Source organism: Bufo bufo, chromosome 2 (assembly GCF_905171765.1).
Source record: "Bufo bufo chromosome 2, aBufBuf1.1, whole genome shotgun sequence".
In the NCBI taxonomy this organism is placed as follows: Eukaryota; Metazoa; Chordata; class Amphibia; order Anura; family Bufonidae; genus Bufo; species Bufo bufo.
Window position 1 is genome coordinate 733,452,511 of NC_053390.1, and position 27,951 is coordinate 733,480,461.

The window sequence follows — 27,951 nt, forward strand, 5'->3', positions numbered from 1 at the left end:
TAGGACATGTTCGATAGTTTGCAGGATGGCCATGCGAATGACTGCATTTTTTGCGGCTCAACAGAGATGAATGGCTCCACATTCGATCCACAAAAAATGCAAATCAGATACAGACCGAAAATATGGTTGTGTGGATGAGATTAATAACGTCACTTTCAGGAGTATCTGATTGATACAGTACCTCCCTACTACAGAATCTATGACCACTGTTCTAATTCCGACTTCATAATTGAAATGCTTTGTCTGCTAAAACTATTTAAATGTAGAAAGACAATTTGCACATATCCATCATTCTTATGGATTTCTGTAATTTCTATTTTTATACATTTTTTTTACACGTAACATTTTAGACTTTATTATATAAAATGTTCTATATAGCTTTATTGGGTTTATTGACTGGTTCCTGATTGCTGCTTGAATTTGTCCATTTGTCTGGTATCCATGCTGTACCATCAAAACTCAATGACTCCACAACATTTATGGATGTTAAAAGGTTCCCACTATACAAATTCATCTTTATGGCATATGTAACCTCTGTACTCACGGCAAAAAGTGTGCAGTTCAAGCATAGCATGCAGTTTCATAGCTTATATGTAGAGGTCAATGATCTTTATTGTGGCAACCAATCTTTCTGACAGGATCAGAGCTTTTAATCTATTGGGTGAAATGTCACGCCCAGGATTTTTACCTAGCTTCCAACATCGGAGTTATTGTAGCAGATCTGGCTGGAAAATGTTGACATCTTGTTCTATTTGAAAGTGGTCTTGATCAGAAACATACTGGTTTCTAAGGATAGGCTGCTTATTTTTACATTACTATAAGATTTTATAGCCAGTTATTGGGTCTCTTTTAATGTGTTTTTATACATAAGGCCAAGATCATACTTAGTTTTCTATAAAATCACTTGTGATGCAGTGTATGTATGGAGAATGTAGGTTGAGAATATAAAAACAAAAACTATTGTACAGCAACATGGGAGAAATTTGCTAATATAAATGGGGGACATATATCAATAATGGCGTCATTTGTGCCAAACAAATACTAACATTACAAATCAAAAGTGGTGATTTGTTTCACCTCATATATCAAAAGGCGCACGCCACTTTTAAAATGTGACTTTTGAAATATAAACTTGATTATCTGCCTATTTCTCTCGATTTGCGTCATTTTAAAGCCAATAGCACTAAAATGCAACTTTTTTAAACTGAAATTAACCATTTCAGCCAACCCTTTGCGACATCTCCAGTGGTAAATTGTGCCTTTTGTATCAGACTTAGAACATTTTTGTTGAATGTCAATTTATTGTCAAAACACTGCTGTTTAGCTCATTTATATTAGATAACAATAACTGCGTCTAATGGTACTTTCACACTAGCGTTTTTCTTTTCCGGCGCTGAGTTTCGTCCTAGGGGCTCAAATCTGGAAAGAACTGATCAGTTTTATCCTAATGCAATCCTGAATGGAGAGTAATCCGTTCAGGATGCATCAGGATGTCTTCAGTTCAGTCTTTTTCACTGATCAGGCTTTTCAGAAAAACGTAGCATGTATTTTTACCTCCGGCCAAAAATCCTGAACACTTTGACTGAACGCCGGATCCGGTCTTTTTCCCATTGACTTGCATTAACGCTGGCGCTGTGTGTTCAGTCAAACCGGATCCGGCTTTTGCATGTTAAACCCGAAAAGTTTGAAAAAAAAGTTAAAGTCCATAAATGGCGGATCCGTTTTTTCCAATGCATTTTTTCATTGTGATCAAAATCCTGATCAGGATTCAAATGTAATCCGTTTTCACACGTTTTTCCGGATCCGGCAGGCAGTTCCGGTGTCGGAATTGAACGCCGGATTAAAACAACGCTAGTGTGAAAGTAGCCTAATACCTACCTATCACTTTTTCCCATGACGAGTTTTTCTTTTTATAAATGCGACTTTTTGACAAAAAGTCACATCTTTTTAAACAAAACACCACCACATAAGCTGGCTTAATTGTCCACAACAATTGAAGCTATTTCTGCCGATAAGAGCATGATAAATGGGGTGTAATATGCGCCAATTGGCTAGCCCCGCAAACTTTGACATTTATAACTCATTTCTGGCGTGATGCATTCTTTATGGTGAAAATTGTGGAGAAAACAGTTGATATATTTTGTGCAAATCAAAACACCATTCTTTTTGGAGTATTTTATGCCATAATTTTGGCGCAATATGCTTAGTAAATGTCCCCCACTGTGTCAGAATTCTGTCTTGGCTTTAACAAAAACTGGCATACAGTATCTGATTTGCACCACATTTAATATGTGTTTAGATACTTTTAGTGCCTCGCTCAACAAGGGAACATGACTTATTGACGGAGGACTTTCGGCTTTAGGGACAGAGGTTGTGGATAATGTTGTGCCAAGATGTACCAAAACACTGGCACTGAGTAAGTCAATATGTCATGTAAAGTTAGACAAAAGTATCTAAAATGCTTCAAACGTATTCTTCTTCTATAATTTGACACATTTTTAGACTGTCTAGTCAAAGTTTACACTGTCTAAATATTACACAGGATTAATAAATATTCCCCAATCATTTTTGAAAAAGAGTCCTTAAGATTTCCAATCCTTCTTATTATTGACGACTTTGTCTTCTGATAAGGCTAAACTGAAATCAATTTATAACAAATATCTCATAATACAACAGACTAATGCATTGTACATCTAAGAAGCAATATAAATGAGCGCTCTGAAAAATGCTGTTGATTACTATAAAGGGCAATACAAGGGTAACATTTTCTATTTCAATGATGGCACATATATTAACTCTTCCACGTCTACCATCTGTATATAGTATATGCATCCTAATTTTTGATGCACTGTGCAGCTAGGATGTACAGTGGTACTTGAAAGTTTGTGAACCCTTCAGAATTTTCTGAAGAGAAACAATCCCAACACGATGACAAAAATCCAATAAAATGCCCACTTTTATTAACCAAATTTTTAAATTCCACTGTTTGCTCTTTTTGGATTAAAAACAATCTTTTATCATAGCTTAGTTGTACAGTTAAAAGAGAGCACCTGTTTTGAGGGAAAACCCTTCACATTGAAACCATTTCATCGACTGACGAGACTTGTGCAATTCGAATTTGCCCTTTTTAAGCACATTGACATATATCATACACAATAAAAGGCAGCAAACTCAAATGAGAGAATATGTGATATACAGGGATATATGAAACAGTCATATTCACAGGAATTATATGTATGGTGTGTACCACAAAAGATAAATCATGACATGAATTTAAGACCTACCTGGGTTTCTGGTCTGTAACACAAAGATCCAAAAGGCATCTCTGTTCAACAATTTTTCTGTATGATTCGCTTGGTCACTTTTTCAAAACTTAAAAAAGAGAAAGTGGAGATCCAACCCACATGATAACCTCTGAAATGTTTTGATAACATGGATGCATTTGTTACATTTTGACCCGCTATTTCAGTAAGGTGTTTATACGTTTTCTCAAAGGGCCAGTAGTACAGCCTACATAGTACGTCTTACATTCCTTAAACAATGCCAAAAAAATCACATACTTGGTACTACAGTTAATATAACTTTTTACGGTGTAAATTTGACTTTTATCAACAGAATTGAAGTTTTTAGTAACCTCCGTATAACCGCAAACTCCACATAAAGCCTGGTTTGGAGCTTCCTCGTACAGATAACCATGTACTTTGTGTGGGCTTAGTATCAGTGCGTAAGTTTAGAGACAAAGTTGACCCTAGAGTAAGCACTTTCCTAGCTTCCATTTTAACTCCTGGGCAAACACTGGATCCTGCTTCAGCACTGGAATATATCTCAGAATTATTTCATTTGATTTGATTAATTGTGGCTAAAAGTGGTAACAAATGTCACATTGCGCATTTTATGTATCTTTTGTGAACGTGTCTGAACTCCTCCTACACTACTCTGCTCATTCATTAATATTGCTCGATCCAGTTTGGAGACCTTTTGAAAAGCACTATTCAGACTATTCTCAGAATACTCTCTATTTTTTAAGCAAGGATGTAGTTTCTCAGATTCAATCAAAAACATTTCTACCAAGCCTTACCCATTCTCTGCATGGTATATTACTGATTACTGAACAAGAGTAACTTGATGTGGCTAAAAGATTAATATTCCCCGCCACCTAATTTCTGTATGGTTTCCTTATAATTTTACTGCTTTGTATGACACGTTCAATATAAAAAAAAAAGATAAATTAACCCCCCATATTTGCAGTGAATTTGCAGAGAATTATTGTTCAAATAATTATAAAAAAAACTCAGAAACTCACATTGAGAGCCTTTTCAGATAACCAGCATATCACCATTACATTGCCCTAGACAAACAAACATGTAAAAAGGATTATTAAGATTATACTGAAACTACTCTTCCCAACTAGCCACATAGATATTTGCAAACTAGGGAGAAAATGTAACCACCCCAGAATGTACAGTGATCCTTGAAAGTTTGTGAACTCTTCATCATTTTCTAATGTTCCTTATTAATTTGACCTAAAACTACATCAGATTTTCACACAAGTCCTAAAAGTAGATAAAGATAGCCAAATCAAACAAATTAGACATAAATATTAGACTTGGTCATTTATTTATTGAGGAAAATGACCCAATATCTGGTGTGACCCCTTGTACAGTAATAATTGCAACTAAACATTTGTGGTTATTGTTGACTAGTCCTGCACATCAGCTCAGAGAAATTGTTGTCTATTCCTCCATATAACAGCTTAATTTCTGTTATGTTGGTTGGTTTCCTCTAATGAACTGCTCACTTCTGGTCCTTCCACAATATTTGTATTGGATTAAGTTCAAGACTTTGATTTGTTCTAAAATCCTCTTGAACCATTGTTTGGTAGACCGACGTGTATGCTTAGGGTCTTTGTCTTGCAGCATGACCAATGTTTTCTACAGGTTCAGCACGGACAGATGTCCTTACATTTTCCTTAAGAATTTGCTGGTATAATTCTGAATCCAATTATGGCAAACCATCCTGGCCCAGATACAGCAAAACAGGACCAAATCAGGATAATACCACTACCGTGTTACACAGTAGGAATGAGATTTTATGCTGGAGTGCAGTGTTTTCCTGTCTCCAAGCATAACATTTCTCATTTATACCAAAAAGTTCTATTTTGTTTTCATCCATTCACAAAACATTGTTGTATAAGCCTTCTGGTTTGTCTAGGTGATCTTTAGCAATCTGCAGGCCGATAAGGAATGTTCTTTTTGAAGAGCAGTGGCTTTCTTATTCAGTCCTGCTGTAAACACCATTGTTGTTTCTTGTCCTCCTCATGGTGGACTCATGAGAGTTAACATTAGCCAATGTGGGTAACCCCTTCAAGGCCTTGCTAAGACATTACCTTGGGTTCCTTTGTGACTTTACAGACTATTACACATCTTGCTCTTGCTTTTTTCCCGATTTTTCGCTATATAAAACAAAAATTTTAAATTGACTGGTCTTTTTAGTATCTTATGAAAGTTCAATCAATGCTGATGAAAAAAATAGAATGTATTGGTTTGAAAAGATGAAAATTTGATGTGGACATTTAGGCATCATAGGCCTTGGTCACAAAAGGGGTTACAGGGGTTTTCCATGTTTCTTTTTATATTGATAGCCTGTTTTTTAGGATACACCTTTAATATTAGATTGGATGATCAGCTGTTTGAAAAGACTGGAGTACTGCGTCTCTTCACAGCTTGTCATCTATTTGATGCTGTGCTTGGTATTGCAGCTCAGCCTCATTCACTTAAATGGGACTGAGCTGAGTCTAGGTCACAAGACCGATAAACGTGACGTCATTGGCCTGGGAAGATGTCGCAGAACTCACCGAGTGCCGTGGTCTCTTTAAACAGCAGATTGGCGTCGGTGCTGGGACTCGAACCCAGCCTATAGGCCATCAATATAAAAAAGCAACCTTCCAAATTAGCAAAATCTGCTAAATCAGATAATTGGATGTGGGATATATGGGATCAACTACATGATGAAATTCAAGCAGTCCATATGTGTACGTAATAATCATTCTGAAAATTGAATAATTTTGTAATGCTTATAATCATTAGGAATAGTAAATTTAAATGAGAAATTTGCCTAACTACTTTAAACACCATGCTAAGACCCAGATATAGCCAGGTGCTGCCATTGAATGCAATTGTATGTTCTTTTTCTGTTATTAAGACCATGAACCCATAACAGGGCATGCCTGCACACTAGGTGATGTCCAGCTCGCTTCATTTTCTCAGGTTTTTAAATTGTCTCTGTATTATTTGATATTCTAGATCGTATAACAGAGGTCCACACAGATATCTATGTGACAAGTTTTGGACCTGTTTCTGACACAGATATGGTAAGTTATAATATAATTGCATTATGTATTTGTATTATATTATAATTATATATTATATAGTATAATTGCATTATTGATTTAGTAGAATCACCTGTGCAAAGTTAATGGTCATTTTGTTCTAAGATATTTATGGTAATAATATTTGTGCAGTGGGTGAAAACTTGTACAGTGTATCCGCAGCACCTATCGGCATGTTTGCTTGCTGTGGCTGGATCTCTGGCCCATCATCCCCATTATAGTAAAGGGGCCGGGCCGGATTTCCGGAAACACATGTGTGCAAGCATTCAGAACAGCCTGCCGGAAAAGCCTAACTCTAGTGTGAAAGAAGCCTAACATTTAAACTCCTTAGGGCTTGTTCACATCACTGTTATGCATTCCTTTATGGATTTCCGTTATAACATGGTTATAATGGAAATTGACGGAATCCATAAGATGAAAATCAAAACAGAAGCCTTTAAGAGGCATTCCGTTTTAATCCGTCATAATAGAAGTCTATAGGAAAGCCTAACAGATCCGTCTGGTTTCCGTTATGCTGGACGGAAAACAAAGTCCTGCATTGATTGGCTGATAGGGCATTTCAAGCAATTTTATGTGTCGAGCAGGAAGTGGAGAGCATCAGGGATTGGAGGATTATGGGAACGGCAATGGCCCGTCTTAAAAAAATATATATCTCCCTGAAAAAAAACTAACTTTAATTATAACTAAATGGGTTTCCTAGTGTATAAAGGTGCCATATCAAACTTTTTTCCAGAGACTATCATCCTTGTAAATTGTTAAAGAATGTTTATACATACACCATGTTGAGAGAAGACAACAGCCTAATACTTTCACCCACTCCTTGCTCTTCAGTTATGTTCCATTTCCTTCTCTTACTTTTTGCAGTGCTCCCATTAGAATTAGAAGATTAAAGGCTTGGCAACCTCTTATGTCTAAAGTTTTTCTGCTTAAAGGGAACCTGTCACCAGTTTTATGGTGTCCTAACTAAGGGCAACATAAATAACTCTGACTGATTCTCTTAGCAAAATGCTGGGTCACTTTCTTTAATTGACCCAGTCAATCTGCCAACATCTTGTATTGAAAAGCTCCAGCTCATAATGATGAGTCCTGAATATTCATGAGCTCCTGACTCTCCCCGCCCACCTGCTGCTGATTGACAGTTATTTTCCATATGAATCAGCAGCAGGTGGGCAGGGGAGTGGCTATAGCTCTGAATTTAAAAAAACGCTGGACTCACTGACATCACGCTGGACTCAAATCAGATCATTAGAATGCGGCATCTTTGTGTGTATATTATGAGGTAACCATCTGTCACACCAGTAAGTGAATACATCTAAGGTACTTTTTAGTAGTTAATGATTGTATATAATTAGTTAGATTATAATCAAATATCCACATGACAGGTTTCCTTTAAATCTATCTGTTGCTGGAAACACATACACTATGTAGCCAGTATCCCTCTGTACATACACTCACCTCAACAGTCCATCTGATACATTTTTGTCTCTGTTCTAAGCTTATGAATAGATATCATTTCCAGAAAGGTGAGCTTCCTTTACTAATTGATCAATATAAATTCTGACTATATAAAGTATAGATTCAAAAGGTAATTTGTCACCAGTGACCTCCGTATCTGTTTTCATAGACACATAGCTGTGATTAACCTGACTGAAATGCTGTTGGGGCCAATAGAATGACAATATTTTTAGTCCATATAAGCAAGATGAAAAACGCAACATTTCAGCCTAACTGAAGATACCTCAAGGTGTGAAATGTGGTAAAATCCCTACAAGGCTGAAAGTCACTTTCTTATTTCCTCACTTATGTGGACAAATACTATAATTCATACTATAAGTCATTCCATACATTGGACAGGTGCATGGGTATTCTTATCATACTAAATTATGGTTGGCTGTAAAGGGTACACCCAAGTGTACCAGAAGAAACTGTCTGTTCCTGATCTTGCTGCAAAATCCACATTGAAATACGCTGTAAATATCCACAAAAAGAATTGACTTTCTATGGATTTAAAGTTCACACCGCATCATAGACAGTGTACTTAAGCTTTACTGGGCATCCATGTTGGCTCCAGAAAATTGGCTGTCACCGTGTTCAAGGGAGAACTTAATTGACAGAAGAGAGGTGTTCAGGTCATGGGGAAATGAACAAAGTGTTTCAAGAGGCCCCTTAGAGTGGAGTAGATGTTGAGAACTAAATTCTGTTCCTCTAAGATTGCATCAACATGTTTTAATTGGAGTATCGGGTTGTCTGTAGTATAACCGACTGTTTGTGTTGGTGGTTCTTACTCCCATGGCACATATTCCTCTCTCTCTCTGGTGGTTCTGGGGTTCCGGGATATAAAAAAGAGGATGTTTTGGAGGATTCACTACTTGAAAGTGATGAATGGCGATTATCGGATTGGTGTCTAGGTACGGTTCTAGGTTTGGGTTCACGTTGGTTGTTGCCACTTGTGTCTGCTTTCATAATCCATAGTGTAACAGATACATTTGTTCCTCTTTTTCTTCTCAACTTGCTTCCTAAAGCACTTGAAATTTTGTCTAAAACAGGATTGATGCTAGGTTGCAAAGTTGCAATGTTCATTCCGATTTCTTTCTGTGCCCTCTTGATTGTCAGCAGAATTAAGTCAGAATAGGTCTTGTTAAACATCTGTTCAAATTGACAGCAATATTCCAGGTCTTCACAGAAGATAGTATGCTGTAAGTGAGGACTTAGGTCTCTTGGTATATTTTTCAGACAGGATAATGGTCTGGAATTCCAGATCAATCCAAAAAGAGCAGAAATGTAAAGGCAAGCTGTTATGTTGAACATGGTGTCTGAGCTAAGGGCAGCATGTTATAGAGCAGGAGGACCTGAGCATATATATATATATATATATATATATATAATGCAAAAAATCGGACTGCACTCCAGACGGTTCTTCAGTAAAACAGTAAGTTCTTTTTATTCACCCATGTGGTGGCAATAAGCATATATATATATATATATATATATATATATATATATATGTTTTTTTTTTTTTTCTGTATATATTCATTAAGCTTTGAAGTAAAGGAGGTGGTTCTATCAGTGAGTGACAACCTTTTCTGTATGGCTTTGTATACTGAGATAGCTGTCAATCACTGATAGAACCGCCTCCTTGATATCAAAGCCAACAATGAGCAGGAATTTAAATTAATGAAATACACGTATTCAGAATGGTCCCGGGTACCCCAAGGTTCAATGCTAGGTCCTCTATTATTTAATTTATTTATTAATAATATTGAGGACGGGATTAATAGCACCATTTCTGTTTTTGCAGATGACACTAAGCTATGTAGTACTGTGCAGTCTATTGAAGATGTCCATAAACTACAAGCTGACTTGAATACTCTGAGTGATTGAGCATCAACTTGGCAAATGAGGTTCAATGTGTCTAAATGTAAAGTTATGCATCTAGGTAGTAATACTCTCTGTGCATCATATGTCCTAGGTGATGTAACACTAGGGGAGTTACTTATACAGAAAGATTTGGGTGTCCTTGTAGATTGCAGATTAAATAACAGTATACAATGCCAATCAGCTGCTTCTAAGGCCACCATGATTATTGTCATGCATTAAACAAGGCAGTGATTAATACTACCACTTTACAAAGCGTTGGTGTGGCCTCATCTGGAATATGCAGGTCACTTCTGGGCACCAGTCCATAGAAAGGACGCCCTGCAGCTGAAAAAAGTGCAGAGGAGAGCGACTAAACTGATAAGGGGCATGGAGGGTCTTAGTTATGAGTAAAAATAAAAGAATTACATTTATTTAATCTTGAGAAGAGACATTTAAGGGGGAACATGATTAACCTATACAAATATATAAATGGGCCATACAAAAAATACTGTAAAAAACTGTTCCATGTAAAATGCCCTCAAAAGACAAGGGGGCACTGCCTCCGACTGGAGAAGAAAAAGTTCAGTCTCCAGAAGCATCAAAGCTTTACTTTAGGAACTGTGAATCTGTGGAATAGACTACCTCCGGACGTGGTCTCAGCAGGAACAGTGGACAGTTTAGATAGATTCTTAAAAGTAAATGACATTAATGCTTATGAAAATGTGTAGAATTCTGAGTCTCACTTCCTTCTGGGATTCGTGTCCCCACCTATCCCTTGGTTGAACTTGATGGACGTATGTCTTTTTTCAACCGTATTAACTATGTAACTATGTAACTTAATCTTTTCCCATAAAACTATATCTGTCTGCTTCTGCTCCTCCTACTCTATAACATGCTGCTGGCATATTATTTTGCATTTTCATGGCGATAGGTTCTGTTTAAATGTATAAATTACTGGTTTCGCTGAATCTTTTCAAACAAAACTATACATCATTTTGATCAGCTCCTCCTGCTCTATAACATGCTGCCTGCAGACTGCAATGCATTTCATGGTGCATGGTCCTCTTTAAGCTTTTTTATAACTAATTTTCTTTATTACTCTGTATAAAGACATTTTGTACAGATGTGGAGCTGAAAAGTACATAATGATTCCTATGTGCAGTGTCCTATATTCAGTGTACAGCAGATACTGTAACTTATTTTTCTCTGGAATGCCCCTTTAAAGGAATTTTCCAAGATTAGTAATTTTAGTAAAGTTTTAAAGATTTAAAATTTAGCAGGGGGCTGGAGTAGGGATCAGAACAGCAGTATGGGATCTGCTGGACATTTATAAGGTTGTGTTTTATTTGGTTTGTTTTTTTGTTGTTTTTTACACTTTTTACAGACACCTTTTATTTGCCAGTTCAACATTTCAACAGTTTGGTAGGCCACTTTAAGGATTATTAGTAGCTTTAACTAGCCATTTTGAATGAATGAATGAATGGTCCAATATTTTATCAAACTTTTCCAAAATATCAGTTGAAATCTAAGTTTGAAATCTCCAAATGTACATAGTTAAGAAAAAAAAACCATTTGCAAATTTAGCGAAGTGTCCATTTTTTACATGTAATACAGTCTCGTGGTAGACTGAGCAAGAAGCGATAAACAGAGCTCATTTACTTCTGGACAGTATAGACTTTGCAATTAAGCTGTTCTGATCGTCTCAGATAAAAATTATTCATCTCACAGTTTGGCTCTTAAGCTACATTAGAGGACAAAATAAATAGGGATATTCAGAGATCAGGCGTAATGGAAAGATAATATCTGTAGAGGATTAGAATGTATGGTCTGTTTATAAAAAAAAATCACTATATTTAAAAATTTCATGGGAGGGGCTGCAAAGTAAGACTTTAACTCCAGAGAACTGAACAAGACCATACATAGTCACCTATTTCTTTAAATGGGCTTTGTATTATACTACATTTCACCTGTTGGACCCATATCATTCATTGATTGCCACTGGGTCATCCATTAGAAAATGATAAGAAAAACCTTTGCACTACAGTAACATTTTTGGAAATTATGGTATTAATTATGAGAGATTTCAAACTGGAGACAGGGTTCTCTTGAAGACCAGCTATACTACAACAAGTCTTCAAGATGTTGCAGTTTCAGAATTATAGAGGAGCACAGAAATAAGAGAGAGAAGTAGCAGAAAGAGGCAATATTTACTGAGGCGGACATAGAAAGGCTGTTCAATAGAAACAGCCAGTGGCACTATACTAACATTATTCCTGGAATATCTGCATAGAAGAACATTTTTGTATAAGTGTAAATGCTAAATATTTTTAATAATGAGCTGGATTTAACTAAAAGTAACATACACCCTTTAACTTTTACTTACATTTATTGAAAAAACATATTGTGGAAGGTATACCATTGGAAGTGCACCAGAATTCTGACCTAAAGACCACATGCAAACTATATGAAACATTGTAGACACCTTTTTGCCTCTCCTGACAAGGGGGTGTGAAAGGCTGTAGCTTAGCCATGGAGGGATGGTTTTAAATGTCAAAAAATTAAGGTGGCCAAACCTGGCACAAAGTATGCCACATGTCAGACCGGTTATTGAGACTCACTTTTAAATGGATGCATTTGCACAGAATGGGGCAGATTTACTAATTCTAAGTTCAAACGTAGACTAGGTGCACCAGATTTAACAAACAGGTCCTCCCACTGTGATACATCTGGTGCATTTTCAGACTTTCTAGTCTCATCTTGCACTTGACGTTATTAAACCGGCCTCAATAACCGGTCTGACTTGGATTTAAGAAGGTAGGGCTTGTACAAAGGGATATCCTTTAAAAGGAAGATGCCAAGACAAGGAAGTCTTCTACTGGTGCTCCCTGCTCCATGTTGCTGAGACTTGGGCTCCCTGATGAGCCAGGCACATTAGGAAAATATGTAGGAGCTATGTAGGAGCACTAATTACTGACAGTGTAAAAGCCATCAGCCAGAACAGATACAGGGTTCCAGTGTTGGCTTAGAAGGTTTGCCATCTGTTTGCCAACAGATAGGAATAGACTAAGTGAATACATGTGTAATAGATAAAGTGTGAGTCTGAATTAAGCTGCATTTAGCCGTTGCAAGGAAGCATTCTTTCCCGGCAATCTGCTGCTCATTAAGTGGAGGTGAAGTGCTGCATTTACATGCAGTGATCACCTCCACAGTATGAAGATGAGTGATGGTTGCTGCTAGAGATGAGCGAATCAAAGTTGACGAAGTGGAATTCGATCCGAATTTCAGGAAAAAGTTGATTCGCATCTAATCCAAATTTCCTCATACTTCGTGGTAACGAATCGCATTTTTTCCTAAAATGACTGCTGCACATGTTAGGACATGGAGCTAGGAACTCTGGAAACAATGCCATGCATGAAGCCAATCAGCAGCCAGCCAGCTCTGTGATGTCACAGCCCTATAAATAGCCTCAGCCATCTTGGATTCAGCCATTTTCCAGTGTACTTAGTGCAGGGAGAGACGTCAGCAGGCGCTAGGGACAGTGGTAGAAAACAATTTAAAACTTTTATTCTGCTGTGTAGAAGTTCAAGGAAGGGATAGGGAGGAATCATTCCATGGTATTGAAGCAGAACAGGGCTCAGTAGGAGAGTTTACAGCCTGGATACCAGAAACAATCCTATTACACCTCGCTGCACTGACTGGGGACCCAAATTGCCATTATACAGCTCTGTAATTCCAGAAAACCATTCTTGTTATTGGGGCTCAAGTGCTGTTTGATACAGCCATTAACAGGGTTTATAACAAGGAAATATTTCTTTGTATTATTTGCCCTTGTGTTGTGCAGTTATATGTTCTAAAGCCTTTTTTGCCTTGCATTAGTGGGGAAAAAAAGGCTTAATAGCAGTTATTTGATCTAACAGTATGTCAGACAGAGAAGTGCCAGGCCCTGCACAGAGGAGTGGCAGAGGCCTAAATGTTTCTGGGGCAGGCACAGGTCACAGCAGAGTAAGGCCTCATGCACACGACCGTTGTGTGCATCCGCGTCTGTTCCATCATTTTTCACAGTTTAGCAAAGGTCCCATTCATTTCTATGGAGCTGTGAAAAAAAACTGATAGTCCTCCGTTTTTTCTCCGCATCCGTGATCCATGATTCCAGTCCGTCAAAAAAATATAACCTGTCCTATTCTTGTCAGTGGAAAACGGAGGATGGACCCATTCAAGTCAATGGGTCCTTAAAAAAAAACGGATACACAACTGGTATGTCATCCGTGTGCGTGTCCTTTTTTTTCTACAAGACCTTGGTGCAATAAAATTACACTTTTTATTAACCTTCCTGTCGGACAAAAAAAAGGAAGACACAAGGAAATACAACTGAAGCAAAATCGGACACGGACCACTGAAGCCAAATCACTGACAGTGAAAAAACACTGTCGTGTGCATGAGGCCTAAGGGGTCAGGGCAGCAGGAGTCGCAACGAGAGGCCTGAGCTCCTGGTGTCATCTAGCAGTTGTGTCTTAAACAGCAACCCAGCGGTTCTTGAATGGTTGACTCGGTCATCCACTTCATCCCAAGTGACATCAGACACCCCCAGCCAAGAGTCGGTAGGTTCGGCAGACATAACCCTTGGCTTAAGTTGGCATGGCCCGGGAGCTGGCCCTGTGCCCTCACCTGTCCTCAACTTCCCTCTGTCCTTTTCTGTTCCCTCAGCCAGAGAAGTATTATATGCTGTGGGCTCAGCTCCACTATACAGCGAGGATGAGCTACTAGAGGATAGTCAGCAGCTACTGGCCAGCCAAGATGTGGAGGAGATATCCGCCGCTTCCTCCAGTAGGTGGGCAAGTAGTGATGAGGAGAGTGGCATTGGAGCTGGTGTTGCGAGCGATCAGGCTCCTGACCCAGAGACCGTTGAGGAGGACATCAGTGACGTGCAGACAGTACTCGATAATTATGATGTAGCTGATCGCACTTGGGAGCCGGGTGAATTAGGGACTTCATCATCATCAGGAGAAGACGGTGGCAGCTTGCCCGTGAGGCAGCGGCGGAGCAAGCAAGCCGCTAGCGTGGCCAGGAGTCAGCAGGGTGGCAACAGTGAGAGGTCGTGAGACAAACATGCCCGGGGTAGACCACCCGCTCCGCAGGAGCCTACCTGCCCGGAAAGTAGTGGTGCAGGGGTTCACGGAAGCAACGGCAGTAGCAGTCAGTCAGTACGGAGTGTTGGGGGTAAAATCCCCTACTCGGTGGTTTTGGTAGTTTTTTGTTAAGCTGCCCGAGATGGTGAACGTGGCCTTTTGTAGAATGTGGGGGCAGAAGGTGAAGCATGGCCAAGTTGCCAATGTTGGCACCTTGCCTTGCGTCAACATATGCAGCGTCATCAGAAAGTGGCCTGGGACAACCATGGCTCTGATGTGGTGGTCCAGCCTGCTGCAGCAACTGCTGCATCACCCAGTGGCACGCACCCAATTTCAAGCAGTCAAGGCTTCACCACCTCAGCCGAAGGCCCCGCAATTGCCCAAATAAGTGAAGTGTGCAGTGATTCTAAGAGCGACGCCTGTCATATACATGTTATAGTGACTCACAGTATTGTTTCACTACCAGAGCAGACTCCCTATGCGTGTTACTGCAAGGCACAGTGTTCTACACCACTATAAAGGCTCTCTGCAGCCAGGATAAATCAGTTTTTTAACGAGATTCGCTGCAAATTAATTCTGATCAAATCAAATTTTTTCGAAAAATTCCACAAATCGGCCAAATCGAATTTTGGAGAAATCCTCTCATTTATACTTGCTGCCATCATTGGTCCCCATTCAAAATCATAGTTTCTGGGCACCAGAGTGCTATTTATTCGGCGATATTCTTCTGCCCAGGAAGGATGATTGAGGTGCCCGCGCCTCAAAAATTTCACCCAATGAACAAGCACTTGACATTTTACACAGGTTGATTATCAGGAACGAGCATTTGTAGGATTGTCGATAATCGGCCTGAATGTCGGGCTGTATAAATTTGGCTTGACACTTTGACCGCCCAACACATATTTATTATACTGGTAACTCTAAAAGCCCAGTGCCTACCTTCTTAAATCCATTTATCTTTCTTTTTAATGGACACATTTGCAAAAAATAATTGTATTTTTAATAGATTTAAGTAAAAGTTAAGTATAAGGTTACCTTCACATTTGGTGGAAAAATCCACCAGCTATATGGTGCATATAGACATTCCCCCATGTTATCCTATGGGTGTTGAATTTTGTACAATACATGAGAAGGTTTATCTGAAGTCAGTGTAGTGTTTGGATTTGGTTCTTTGTAAACAATGATGTGTTGAGGCCTTCCAGAAGCAGAATGTGTCTATTCAGTTCAATGGGGGATGTAATTCACACAGATCTCTGCAGCAAAATTCTCAATGAAATCCGCATCCTAAGTCGCTTGTAAAAATTGTCACCAAAATCTGCACCATTGTAAAAATCCCTAAAAATCTAGGTGTGTATTTCTGCCACATGTGCAGGCACCCTTTTACTTTTTCCCAAAGCATATTTGCCTCTTCTTTTTTATATGTTTTGGAAAAGTGTGGGAAAGCCGGACAGACTACAAATCCACATTCCCCATCTAAGATTAGCAACAAAAATAATTTGTTCTCTAGTAAAATGTAACAGTGAAAGTAAACCAAATGAGCTGACGCTCCAGACATCCCAGTAGTACAAGCTCCGCTCCAGCCAATCACAGGTATGTACAGAAAATCCAAATCAGCCCAAAGCCGGGGATAAAACTTTTAATGCATTATTGATCCATATTCAAAGCTATGAACAAGGATACAAATAGCATCCGAAACACGTAAGCATTTACGAGGGAATACTAGAATATGTATCAATAAAGCATTCAACGTTTTATACCTGGCACTGGACTGATTTGGATTGAAATGACGATACATCTGACACGTGCATGGAATGGTGAAATACAGATCTAGCAGGGTTAACACACAAACTATTAACTCAAATTTCTTAACTCATCATGTTGTCTTGAAACAAAAGCCATTAAAAAGCAATTGAAGGTGTTTTAGTTTAGATAACACGTCTCAGAAAGCATGTGTGTTAACTCTACTACATCTGTACATGACATTTATCATCTGCCCTATGTAGGGGACAATGTAAAAGATACCTGATATTCTAACCTTTTAGAAAAATAAGATGCCAGTGCTGCCTGGAAGTTTCACTATCCGCTTGTGTGTTGTACCCTATAAAGGAGTATAAAGCCAACCATAAAAGCACTGGAAAAATTCTTCACAGGTCTTTTCTAGTGTTGAGCTAATAGAATTATCCAAAGTGGACTTCGATCCGAATTTCAGGGAAAATTCGATTCACTGCGAATCAATTTTCACTGAAATGGCAGTAAAAAAAAAAAAAAATCATACTCACCTCATCCATTTGAGCACAAACAGGCCGTCGTGGCCATCTTGATTGAAGATCCAGCACAAAATCTCGTGATAATGTCACTGCTCCAACCAGTGGGATCTTCAGTCAAGATGGCCACGGCAGACTCTTCGCACTCAAATGGATAAGTTTTTTTTTTAAAACCGATTAACCCCTGAAAGCCCTATATTTTTTTCAGATGCCGCTATCAGCGATGAACGAGGCATCTGAAGGGTTCAATGATGGGGGGCAAGGGTGGCGCAATCGTCGTCCCCTCTCATTGCACCCACTACTTACAAAGAAATGTGGTTTGTGACAAAGTAATTCATCACAAAGCGAATTTCTTTGTGAAATTCGATGAAGCAGCCGAATCAACATTTTGTAAACTTTGCTCATCTCTAATCTTCTCCAACATGTAGACAATATTCAGTATTTTGGATTCATCCCACAGGCATTTCAATCATAAAAAAAAAGCTCTAAAGTAATCCTTAAATGACACAAAATCGAAAATTATTCAGAAAGGGTGTCTGTAGATTATTGAAATTCATGAGGACACATCAGACCTCCTAAGATAAAAGAAGCTTTGAATCCATTTGAATACATTAACAAGTACTCAATGTATATGTATACACAGTCTAGGGACTTGGTAAATGTTTACTGCCATTCAGAGGTGTACAGTATGTTACTGGGATTATGGTTGAGAATTTTCAATCTTTAATATACATAAATCAAGAAGCCCAAGCATATTGTGTAAGTGTAATCCTCATCATGTCGTTGGCAGGAGGTCCTGTATATTTTAATACAGGTATTGGGATTTATATGGAGCACTGTAAATTACAGGGTTTCTGTGTCACAACATTGGCTCCATTTGCACAGACTTTTTTTGTGAGTGGAGCCAATGTTCTTACTTTGTTTTTGTGTTGACTTTTTCAGTTCTGTATGTGTCTTGGGTGAAGTTGCAGTTAGCTGGAACTTATAAATAAACGACCGACTGGCTTGATCCCAAACTAAGGAGCATACAGGTGAGCCCTATAAAACCCTAAGAGCTCTCCCTGACTGCTATGCACATGCAAGGGTCTCAATGGTAGACAATTGCATGCCCACGTACCTAAGACTGTGTGACACCTGAAAACCATATAATAGTGAGGGGACACGACCACTGGCTCCCTGCACTTAGTACGGACGGAGTAAGGGTCGCCTAGAATCAAGCCAGCAAGGAAACACAATAAAGGAAAATACTTATCTGAGCAAACAGCAGCAGCAGCCTCCAGCAGTGAACACTTCATCCAGGAAGTAGTGTAAACCGCAAAGTGAGGCAGTATGGGAGGGAATCTAAAGGAAGACGATTAGTCTAAATAAGTGATTGTAGATATTTTTTGTTTATTTCCTGAACATTATTATGGGGGCGGCCATCTTAACATCATTGAAATAATTGATTTACAGCAGCCACATCGGCCATAGACACAGTGGACAGGAGGGGACCTCATTGACATCTATGGAGAGTTTTCTGGGCATGCTCTGTGACCTGTGCAATTAAAGAATAGATAAGATTTGACAATCACCTATTGTGAATGGAGGATCCTGTCTTATCTGTACACAGAGGTGATATCTTGACCCCTACAGTTCACATTACTGCAGTTATCTGCAGCTATCATTACAGACAGGATTACAAGGACAGATATTGGCCCTGATTTATCATTGACTGGTGTATGCCCCGTAGGCTGGTGGAGGCTGCACCTAATTTATGACAAGGCTTACGCCTCATCATAAATTAGGCACCGCCTTCGTCAGTCCATGCCCCTGGCTGGCATAGATTCCAGTCTTCTCCAACACCATAAAAATTGCTTACAAGAAGATAAATGTGGCATGGCTGCTGGCTGCTCACCTCCACCCTCACCATGACCCCTTTTCGCGAAAGTGGAGGAGGCAGCAGAGAAAGTTTTCCACAAGTGGTTTTGAAAAAGTCCCAAAGACGCAGTTTGCTGTCCCATAGCAGTCAGTAAGGGCACCCCTTGCCCATTGTGCTTATGGTGGCTGCTATAAAACATATCCCTAAATGCTGTTAACAACAGCTCAAGCAAATCATGTACAGGGAGAAGAATAAAAAAATAAAACTGCAAACAGAACATAAAAAAACATATTAGAAAAAAAGGATGTGTCACTTTCTGGTTTAAAATGTCAGAAAAAAATTATAGGTGATGCATTCCCTTTAAATACTTTACTACTTATCCAACAGATCATACACTTATATACAAGTACAAAAACATTTTTTTTAAAGGCAATTACTGGAGAAGTACCATAACAAAATTAAATGCAGGTATCTAAACATTACAAATGTAGACTGTGTCCACTTCTCAAATTGGAACTGCATATATTCATTTCTGAAAAAAAATGATATGAGCTGACCACCTAGATCCTAACATTCGTTCTATCAGTTCTAGAGAAAGTTGTGAAATCCACACATTTCTGTTTCTCACAAATAAGAAATTATTTTTTCATTATTTTTATTTAGGATCATAGCAAATCCTTAGGACCTTCTACCATGGAGAGTCAAGCTAATGTCCCGTTAGATAGCAGATCCATCTTCTTGGCAAGCACATAACAGTTAACTCCAAGTCCTTCCTGATAACAAACATAGTTTATCATGTAAGACATTCTGTACCAATTGGTTATATGGAGAAGCTATTTTCATTTATATTCATGTTCCCATACAAATAGAAGGCACATATATAGTATTGTCTAGGTCATCCGTCAGCTTGACATCTACTTTAGAGATACTCATTTATTGACCGCTCCACTAATTTAAATAGATCTACCTAGGGTTGACTGACAATTGAAAGCTTGTTCGTGTAATCCAGACCAATACATTCCACATTAGACCTTGCTATTAATGTAGTATTTCCGTAGTATGTAGTATTTCCATATTTGTTGCCTCTCTATTTTTATTTCACTTTCCTTCTTTATCTGTTGGCACAGTCTATTTAACATCATCATTTGTTTGTAGAATAGAGAAACTTTGTCTTAAGGCAATGGATACAGGAAGTGGAAAGTCACCAATAGAGAGGTGACCACACTGATTTGGAGTTCAAAGCATATTTTGACCTTTTGTAGGACTGCCAAACCATGATTTATTTTAAGAGGGTCAATCATTCACATGTAACTACTGACACTATGGGAGTCTCTATAGCATAATAGGTATATGTTCAAAAGATACACACAAATAAGAAAGCTAAAGGAGACATTTTATGGAGCTCACGGTGCACTGTCCAGAGAACTTCGGCTTAATTTACAAGTATTTGAAAACACAGTCAGAATGGAGCTATGTGTTTACCCCCTTCCTGACCAAGTTCTGTTTATTATATTTTTTTCTACTGCCTGCCTTCCGAGAGCCTTAATCTTTTTATTTTTCCAACATGTGGGGGCTAGTGAGGGGTTATTTTTTAGACGTGTGAGGGCGTGTTTTTTTTTGTTGTGAAACAAGTTGGACTTTCTAAGGACATCATCTTATATTGTATATAATGTAATGGGAAGAAATTGAGTAAAATGGGGTAGAAATTGAATTAAAAAAAATACAATTCCGACACAATTTGTTGGGTTTTATTTTTACAGTGTTCCGTATTTGTTAAATTTTATTTTTCTTCTGTTTTTATAATTTTTGGAAGCAATCTTTTCTTTGAATTACCATATTCTATCCCCTTTATGCTTTTAATATTTTCATATTTACATATTTACAGAGTTGTGTTGGGGCTCAATTTTTGAGCGTCAATCTGCATTTTTTTTATTAATACTATTTTGGGGTGTGTATACAGGATAAATATATTTGTATTTAAATAGTTTGAGCATTTTGAAATGCAGTAATGCCTATGATCTTTGTTTTTTTCATATTTATTGTTATTTTTAATATGGGGAAAGGGTGTGATTTAAATGTTTATATTCTTTTCATTTTTTTATTAAAAAAATACAAAACATTTTTTTTCTGCTATTTTTAAAGTCCCGCTAGGGGACTTTAACATGCAAAATTCTGATCACTTCTCCTATAGACTGCAGTGAATTACCATTGCAGTCTAAGGGAGATTTCCAGCAGATATGGCTCCATAGGAACATCGTTGTGGTAGGCCTCAGATTATTTAGAGGACCCGGAGCTGCCACAGCAACTGAATAGCTCCATGGCAATTGACCACAGCATCTGAGGGGTTAAATGTCCATGATAAGCATTATTGCCGGACACAGACATTGCCTCCGGGTTTTCTGCTGTGTAAGCACAAACTGGGTGGGTATTATGCCTAGTCCACTCCTGGGCACCATCTTTAACCCCTTTAGGACACCGCCTTATTTCACCTTAAAGACCAGGCCATTTTTTGCAAATCTGACCAGTGTCACTTTAAGTGGTGATAACTTTAAAACGCTTTGACTTATCCAGGCTATTCAGATAGTTTTTTTGTCACATATTTTACTTCATGACACTGGTAAAATGAAGTAAAAAAATATATATTTTTATTTATAAAAAAATACAAAATTTACCAAAAATTTGTAAAAAATTTCTCTACTTCTCTAATACATAGTAATACCTCCAAAAATAGTTATTACTTTACATTCCCCATATGTCTACTTCATGTTTGGATCATTTCGGGAATGATATTTTATTTTTTGGGGATGTTACAAGGCTTAGAAGTTTAGAAGCAAATCTTGAAATTTTTCTGAAATTTTCAAAAACCCAATTTTTAGGGACCAGTTCAGGTCTGAAGTCACTTTGCGAGGCTTACATAATAGAAACCACCCAAAAATTACCCCATTCTAGAAACTACACCCCTCAAGGTATTCAAAACTGATTTTACAAACGTCGTTAACCCTTTAGGTGTTCCACGAGAATTAATGGAAAATAGAGATATAATTTCAAAATTTCACTTTTTTGGCAGATTTTCCATTTTAATTTTTTTTTTCCAGTTACAAAGTAAGGTTTAACAGCCAAACAAAACTCAATATTTATGGCCCTGATTCTGTAGTTTACAGAAACATCCCATATGTGGTCGTAAACTGCTGTACGGGCACACGGCAGGGCGCAGAAGGAAAGAAATGCCATACGGTTTTTGGAAGGCAGGTTTTGCTGAACAGTTTTTTTTTACACCATGTCCCATTTGAAGCCCCCCTGATGCACCCCTAGAGTAGAAACTCCATAAAAGTGACCCCATTTTAGAAACTACGGGAGAGGGTGGAAGTTTTGTTGGTACTAGTTTAGAGTACATATGATTTTTGGTTGCTCTATATTACACTTTTTGTGAGGCAAGGTAACAAGAAATAGCTGTTTTGGCACCGTTTGTATTTTTTGTTATTTACAACATTCATCTGACAGGTTAGATCATGTGATATTTTTATAGACCAGGTTGTCACGGACGCGGCAATACCTAATATGTATACTTTTTATTTTATTTATGTAAGTTTTACACAATGATTTATTTTTTTTAAACAAAAAAAATCATGTTTTAGTGTTTCCATAGTATGTGAGAGCCATAATTTTTCAGTTTTTGGGCGATTACCTTGGGTAGGGTATGATATTTGAGGGATGAGATGACGGTTTTATTGGCACTATTTTGGGGTGCGTGTGACTTTTGATCGCTTGCTATTACACTTTTTGTGATGTAAGGTGACAAAAAATAGCTTTTTTTACACCGTTTTTATTTATATTTTTTTACGGTATTCACCTGAGGGGTTAGGTATACTTTTTTTTATTGATGTAAGTTTTACACAATGATTTCATTTTTGAAGCAAAAAAAAATCATGTTTTAGTGTTTCCATAGTCTGAGAGACATAATTTTTTCAGTTTTGGGGCGATTATCTTGCGTAGGGTATGATTTTTGCGGGATGAGATGACGGTTTGATTGGCACTATTTTGGGGTGCGTGTGACTTTTTGATCGCTTGCTATTACACTTTTTGTGATATAAGGTGACAAAAAATTGTTTATTTAGCACAGTTTATATTTTACATTTTTTACGGTGTTCATCTGAGGGGTTAGGTCATGTGATATTTTTATAGAGCCGGGCGATACGGATGCGGAGATACCTTATATGTATACTATTTTTTTATTTATGTAAGTTTTACACAATAATATAATTTTTGAAACAAAAAAAAAATATCATGTTTTAGTGTCTCAATATTCTGAAAGCCATAGTTTTTTCAGTTTTTGGGCGATTATCTTTGCTAGGGTCTAATTTTTTGGGGGAGGAGATGATGGTTTGATTGGCACTATTTTGGGGTGCATATGACTTTTTGATCGCTTGCTATTACACTTTTTGTGATGTAAGGTGACAAAAAATGGTTTATTTAGCACAGTTTTTATTTTTTAACGTGTTCATCTGAGGGGTTAGGTCATATGTTATTTTAATAGATCCGGTCGATACGGACGCGGCGATACCTAATATGTATACATTTTTTTTATTTATGTAAGTTTTACACCATAACAGCTTTTTTAAAACAAAAAAAATGATGTTTTAGTGTCTCCATATTCTGAGCCGTATTTTTTTTTTTTTTTTGGGCGATTGTCTCAGGTATGGGCTCATTTTTTGCGGGATGAGGTGACGGTTAGATTGGTACTATTTTGGTGGGCAAGCGCCTTTTTGATCGCTTGCTGTTGTACTTTTTGTAATGTAACGTGACAAAAAAATGGTTTATTTAGCACAGTTTTTATTTTTTATTTTTTATTTTTTTACGGTGTTTATCTGAGGGGTTAGGTCATGTGATATGTTTATAGAGCCGGTCGATACGGACGCGGCGATACCTAATATATATACTTTCCCCCCTATTTTTTACCAATTTTTTTTAACTTTATTTGGGGAAAATGAAGTTTTTATTTATTTTTACTTGAAACTTTTAATTTTTTGGTGGGGGAAACTTTATTTTTTCAACTTTTTTTTCACTTTATTTTTTGTCCCACTTTGGGACTTCAACTTTTGGGGATCTAATCCCTTTACAATGCATTGGCTGTATGAGTAATACAGTGTGTATTACTCATACAGCTTCCTGCCTGTGAGATCCAGGGGGCTGGATCTCACAGGCTCGTCACCGGAAGGCAGCGCAATGCCTTCTATACGCATCGCGCTGCCTTTCATGCGATCGGGTCGCCCCTATAGCCGCATGGGGACCCGATGGCATCTCCGATCACCGCCGCAACCGCAGGTAAAAGCCACAAACCGCTGGTCTGAATTGACCTGCGGTTTGTGGCGATCGCCGACACGGGGGGGTCACGGGCCTCCCACGCGCATTTAGCCAAGGTGCCTGCTCAATGATTTGAGCAAGCACCGGTTTCTGATCACTGCCCGCCGGGCGGCGGTGATCGGAACTATACAGAACTATCTGTGATCGGAACTATACAGGACAACATGCCGTACCGGTACGTCATGAGTCCTGAAGAGGTTAAAGTCCCGACTTTGACCATACATGTATGGCAGCGGTTGGGAAGGGCTATATAGGCTATCCAAAGTTTTTTCTTGGGGCTGCAGCTCTTGGATGAGTGCTCTGACCTCTACATTGTATGCCAAGCACAGTGCCATACATATAGTGGCTGCGCTTGATATTGCAGCAAACTTCCATTCACTTGAATGGTACTAAGTGGCAGAAAGGCCATGTGAAAGATGGACATGACGCCACAGGTCAAGGAAGATGCCACAGGGAACCCTTCCAAAGGTGGGAATGCTGGGAGTTGGACCCCAACCAGTCTGATACTGTTGACCTATCCTGAGGATAGGTCTTTAATATTTGGCTCCCAGAAAACCCTTTTAAATTATCACATATGCACCTCATAGTTTTTAGTTTTTTTGTTTTGTTTTGTATAGTATGGAAGATACGTAGTTTGTAAATTATGATTTTAGCAAGGCGCCACCAGTGGGTCGTCACAGGGAGTGTCAGGTCTTCTTATCTTGAATAGATTGAGGACCTCTCTTTTTTCTTATAAGATTAGGCATATTAAAACTATTCATGATTCAGTTCTTGAATGATGTCTACTATGTCTACTATTTAGTCTAGCACTTTAATGGAAATACATTGGACACTTTGTTACAGTTATTTTCAGTCTGTGGTGTATGTTTAGATTCCCTGATGGACTTATCCCTTGTCTCAGGTTTAGCCCTGGTATTGCTATACAATTACAGTGAAATATTACATCGCAGAAAGTTGCATAAAAAGCTGTAAGTTGTATAATCTAAAATTGCTCTAGTGTAAATGTTGCATACAGCCAGAAGTGTTTTAGAGCTGTACGCAGGGTGGATAAAAATCTATGATTTAAAAAAAAAATATCTAAAAAATTTGATTTTTTTAATTTAAATCAGATTTTTTTGATTTAAATCAGATTTTTTTTTATATAAAATGCTTTTTGTGGAAAATATATTACCATCCAAAGGTTATTCCATCATGAAATAAAGATTAGCTTTTTAATTATGTAGAATAAGGCTGTATATGTTTAATTTTTTGGGTAAATAAATTCCATTAATCCATTCACAATGTCATGCTCTTCCAGAGGTTTTTGCAAGATTATTGGGCAGTTTCTCTGCCTACAAGATATTATCACAGATGCTTGGTTTACTTTTGAAGTTCTCAAAACTGAATTTGACTCAGCAGAGATCACATGCCTCTTCTTCACAGCAAAAATGTTATAACATGAACAGAGTTGAGAAAAAGACCTTAATCCTAACTTCTACAAACCTATGAATACAGAATCAAACTAATATGAAAAGTTGTTATTCTAAAAATCTTCATCTACTTGCATATTATAAGTTATACCAGCAAGAATTAGTCTTTATGTAGAAAACTATGATTTAAATCAAGCCTCACTGACTAGTGAATTAAATCGTGATTTAAATCAGTTTGATTTAAATCAAATCCACCCTGGCTGTACGTACCTCCTTTCTCAGTGGCAATATTTGGTGTCTAAACAATACAAATATAGACGATGTTTACTCTTTTTTAATCTTGGCTGCATGTTTTAATTTTTGAAAATGCATATATCAGCTGGCCACCTAGAACCTAACATTTGTTCTATCAGTTCTAGAGTAGGTTGTGTTGTTGGATCTTCATGCAGTAGCTATAGGTGACACATTCCCTTTAAATACTTTAACAGTCATCCAACAGATTATACTCTTATATACAATTTAAAAAAATGAATATAACAGGCAATACAATTACTAGGGAAGTACCATAAAATAATTAGCTGTAGGCATCTAAACAATACAAATATAATATAATCAATGCAAATATAGTCTGAGCTGCATATTTTTATTTCAGTTCTAGCGTAGATTGTGCTCTTGGATCTCCATTCAGTAGTTCCCAAATGCAATTCACACATTACTCTTTCCCATCACAAATGAAAAATGATTTATTTGTTTGTTTTTTTTGGACCATAGGAAATCCTTAGAACCTTCTGCCATAGCGAGCGGAGCTAATGTTTCTAATGTCTCTTTAGACAGCAGATCAGTCTTCTTGACAAGCACATAACAGTTTGTTCCACGCCCTTCTTGATAACAACAATAGTTTATCATATAAGACATTTGGTACCAGCTGGTTTCATGAAGAATATTTCATTTAGAATATTGCCAGGGAGGAGAGAGCTAAGTGCAGCTCCGAAACAAGTCTGGCCATATACAACATTTACACTGGAGCGGTTTTTGATTATACAACTTAGCAGCCAGAAGAAGGTACACCAAAATGCACGTTGGGGTTGGTGTCATTCTGGCTGCATACACCATGGGTAACGTTACTCTATTACTACATTGAATGTGGCTTAGTGTGTTGGTCTACAGGATACATTGTATGTTTGGTCTTTTTGAGCCTTTTTCACACATTGCCCAACATAGACTTGTGTCTAGTGGTTTATGTTCCACTTGTTTTATTCACACCCTGTATATTTCCAGCCACCTTGCCATATATTAATACTCATAACCATTATTTATCTATTTCCGTGAGGTGTGGGTTACCAATGATGACACTTTTTCTGCTTCTCATACTTTGATACATACATAATTTTTAATGTAGTGTTCATTAAGATTTGGTATTTCATGGCTCATATTTTCTGTAGGTTTTTGTTTTTAAGAGCTCTACCAGTTATTACATGGATTACAGTAGTACCTGACAACATATACTTATTGGAGATATTAGACAAAATATATGTACCCTCACTGTTTGGTTCTTTCTTGATCCTTACAATCAGGAGTTGGTAGGGAGCACACCTGCGCTACTACCATTTGTACAAACTGTCTAAACACGCAGCAATGATGTTGATTAGTGATGAGTGAAGTTATGAAAACTTTCATTTGTCTGATTCGCTGAATTTAACAAAAAAAATTGCTTTGTGATTAATTACTTCGTTGCAAAGTGCATTTCTGAATGGCCATTATGCCGCCCCCCGTCATTGAACCCCTCAGATGCCGCGTTCATTACTGATCGCGGCATCTAATGTAAAAATGAAGGCCTTTTAGGGTTTAAAAAGTAATACCCACCTCATCCATTAGAATGTGAAGAGGCCACCACAGTCATCTTGATTGAAAAATCCCATGTGAAATCTCACGCGGTGCATGATGTTTTTTTTATTTTTTTTATGACATTTCAGGGAAAATTGAAAATTGCATTTTCCCTGAAATTCATATCGAAGTCCACTTCGGATAATTTGATTCGCTCTACCTTAATGTCAATCTAGTATCTATATGAGTATGTACTGTGGGCCATTCATCTTTAATTACATATGACAGCCAATCAGCCAGCACATAACTGCAGTATCTAATCATAATACATAGTGCTGAGTATATTTTTTTTACATGTGGATTG

General features: G+C 37.9%; 1 protein-coding gene across 1 annotated transcript in view; it reads left to right on the forward strand.

Moving 5' to 3' along the window:
• The window catches only part of GABRA2 (gamma-aminobutyric acid type A receptor subunit alpha2), a 225,780-nt gene that overhangs the window by 70,562 nt on the left and 127,267 nt on the right, over positions 1–27,951 (forward strand). Inside the window, exon 4 of the mRNA XM_040420547.1 lies at positions 6,303–6,370. Coding sequence (XP_040276481.1) covers positions 6,303–6,370 — 68 coding nt within the window. The remainder of the gene's footprint in view (positions 1–6,302; positions 6,371–27,951) is intronic.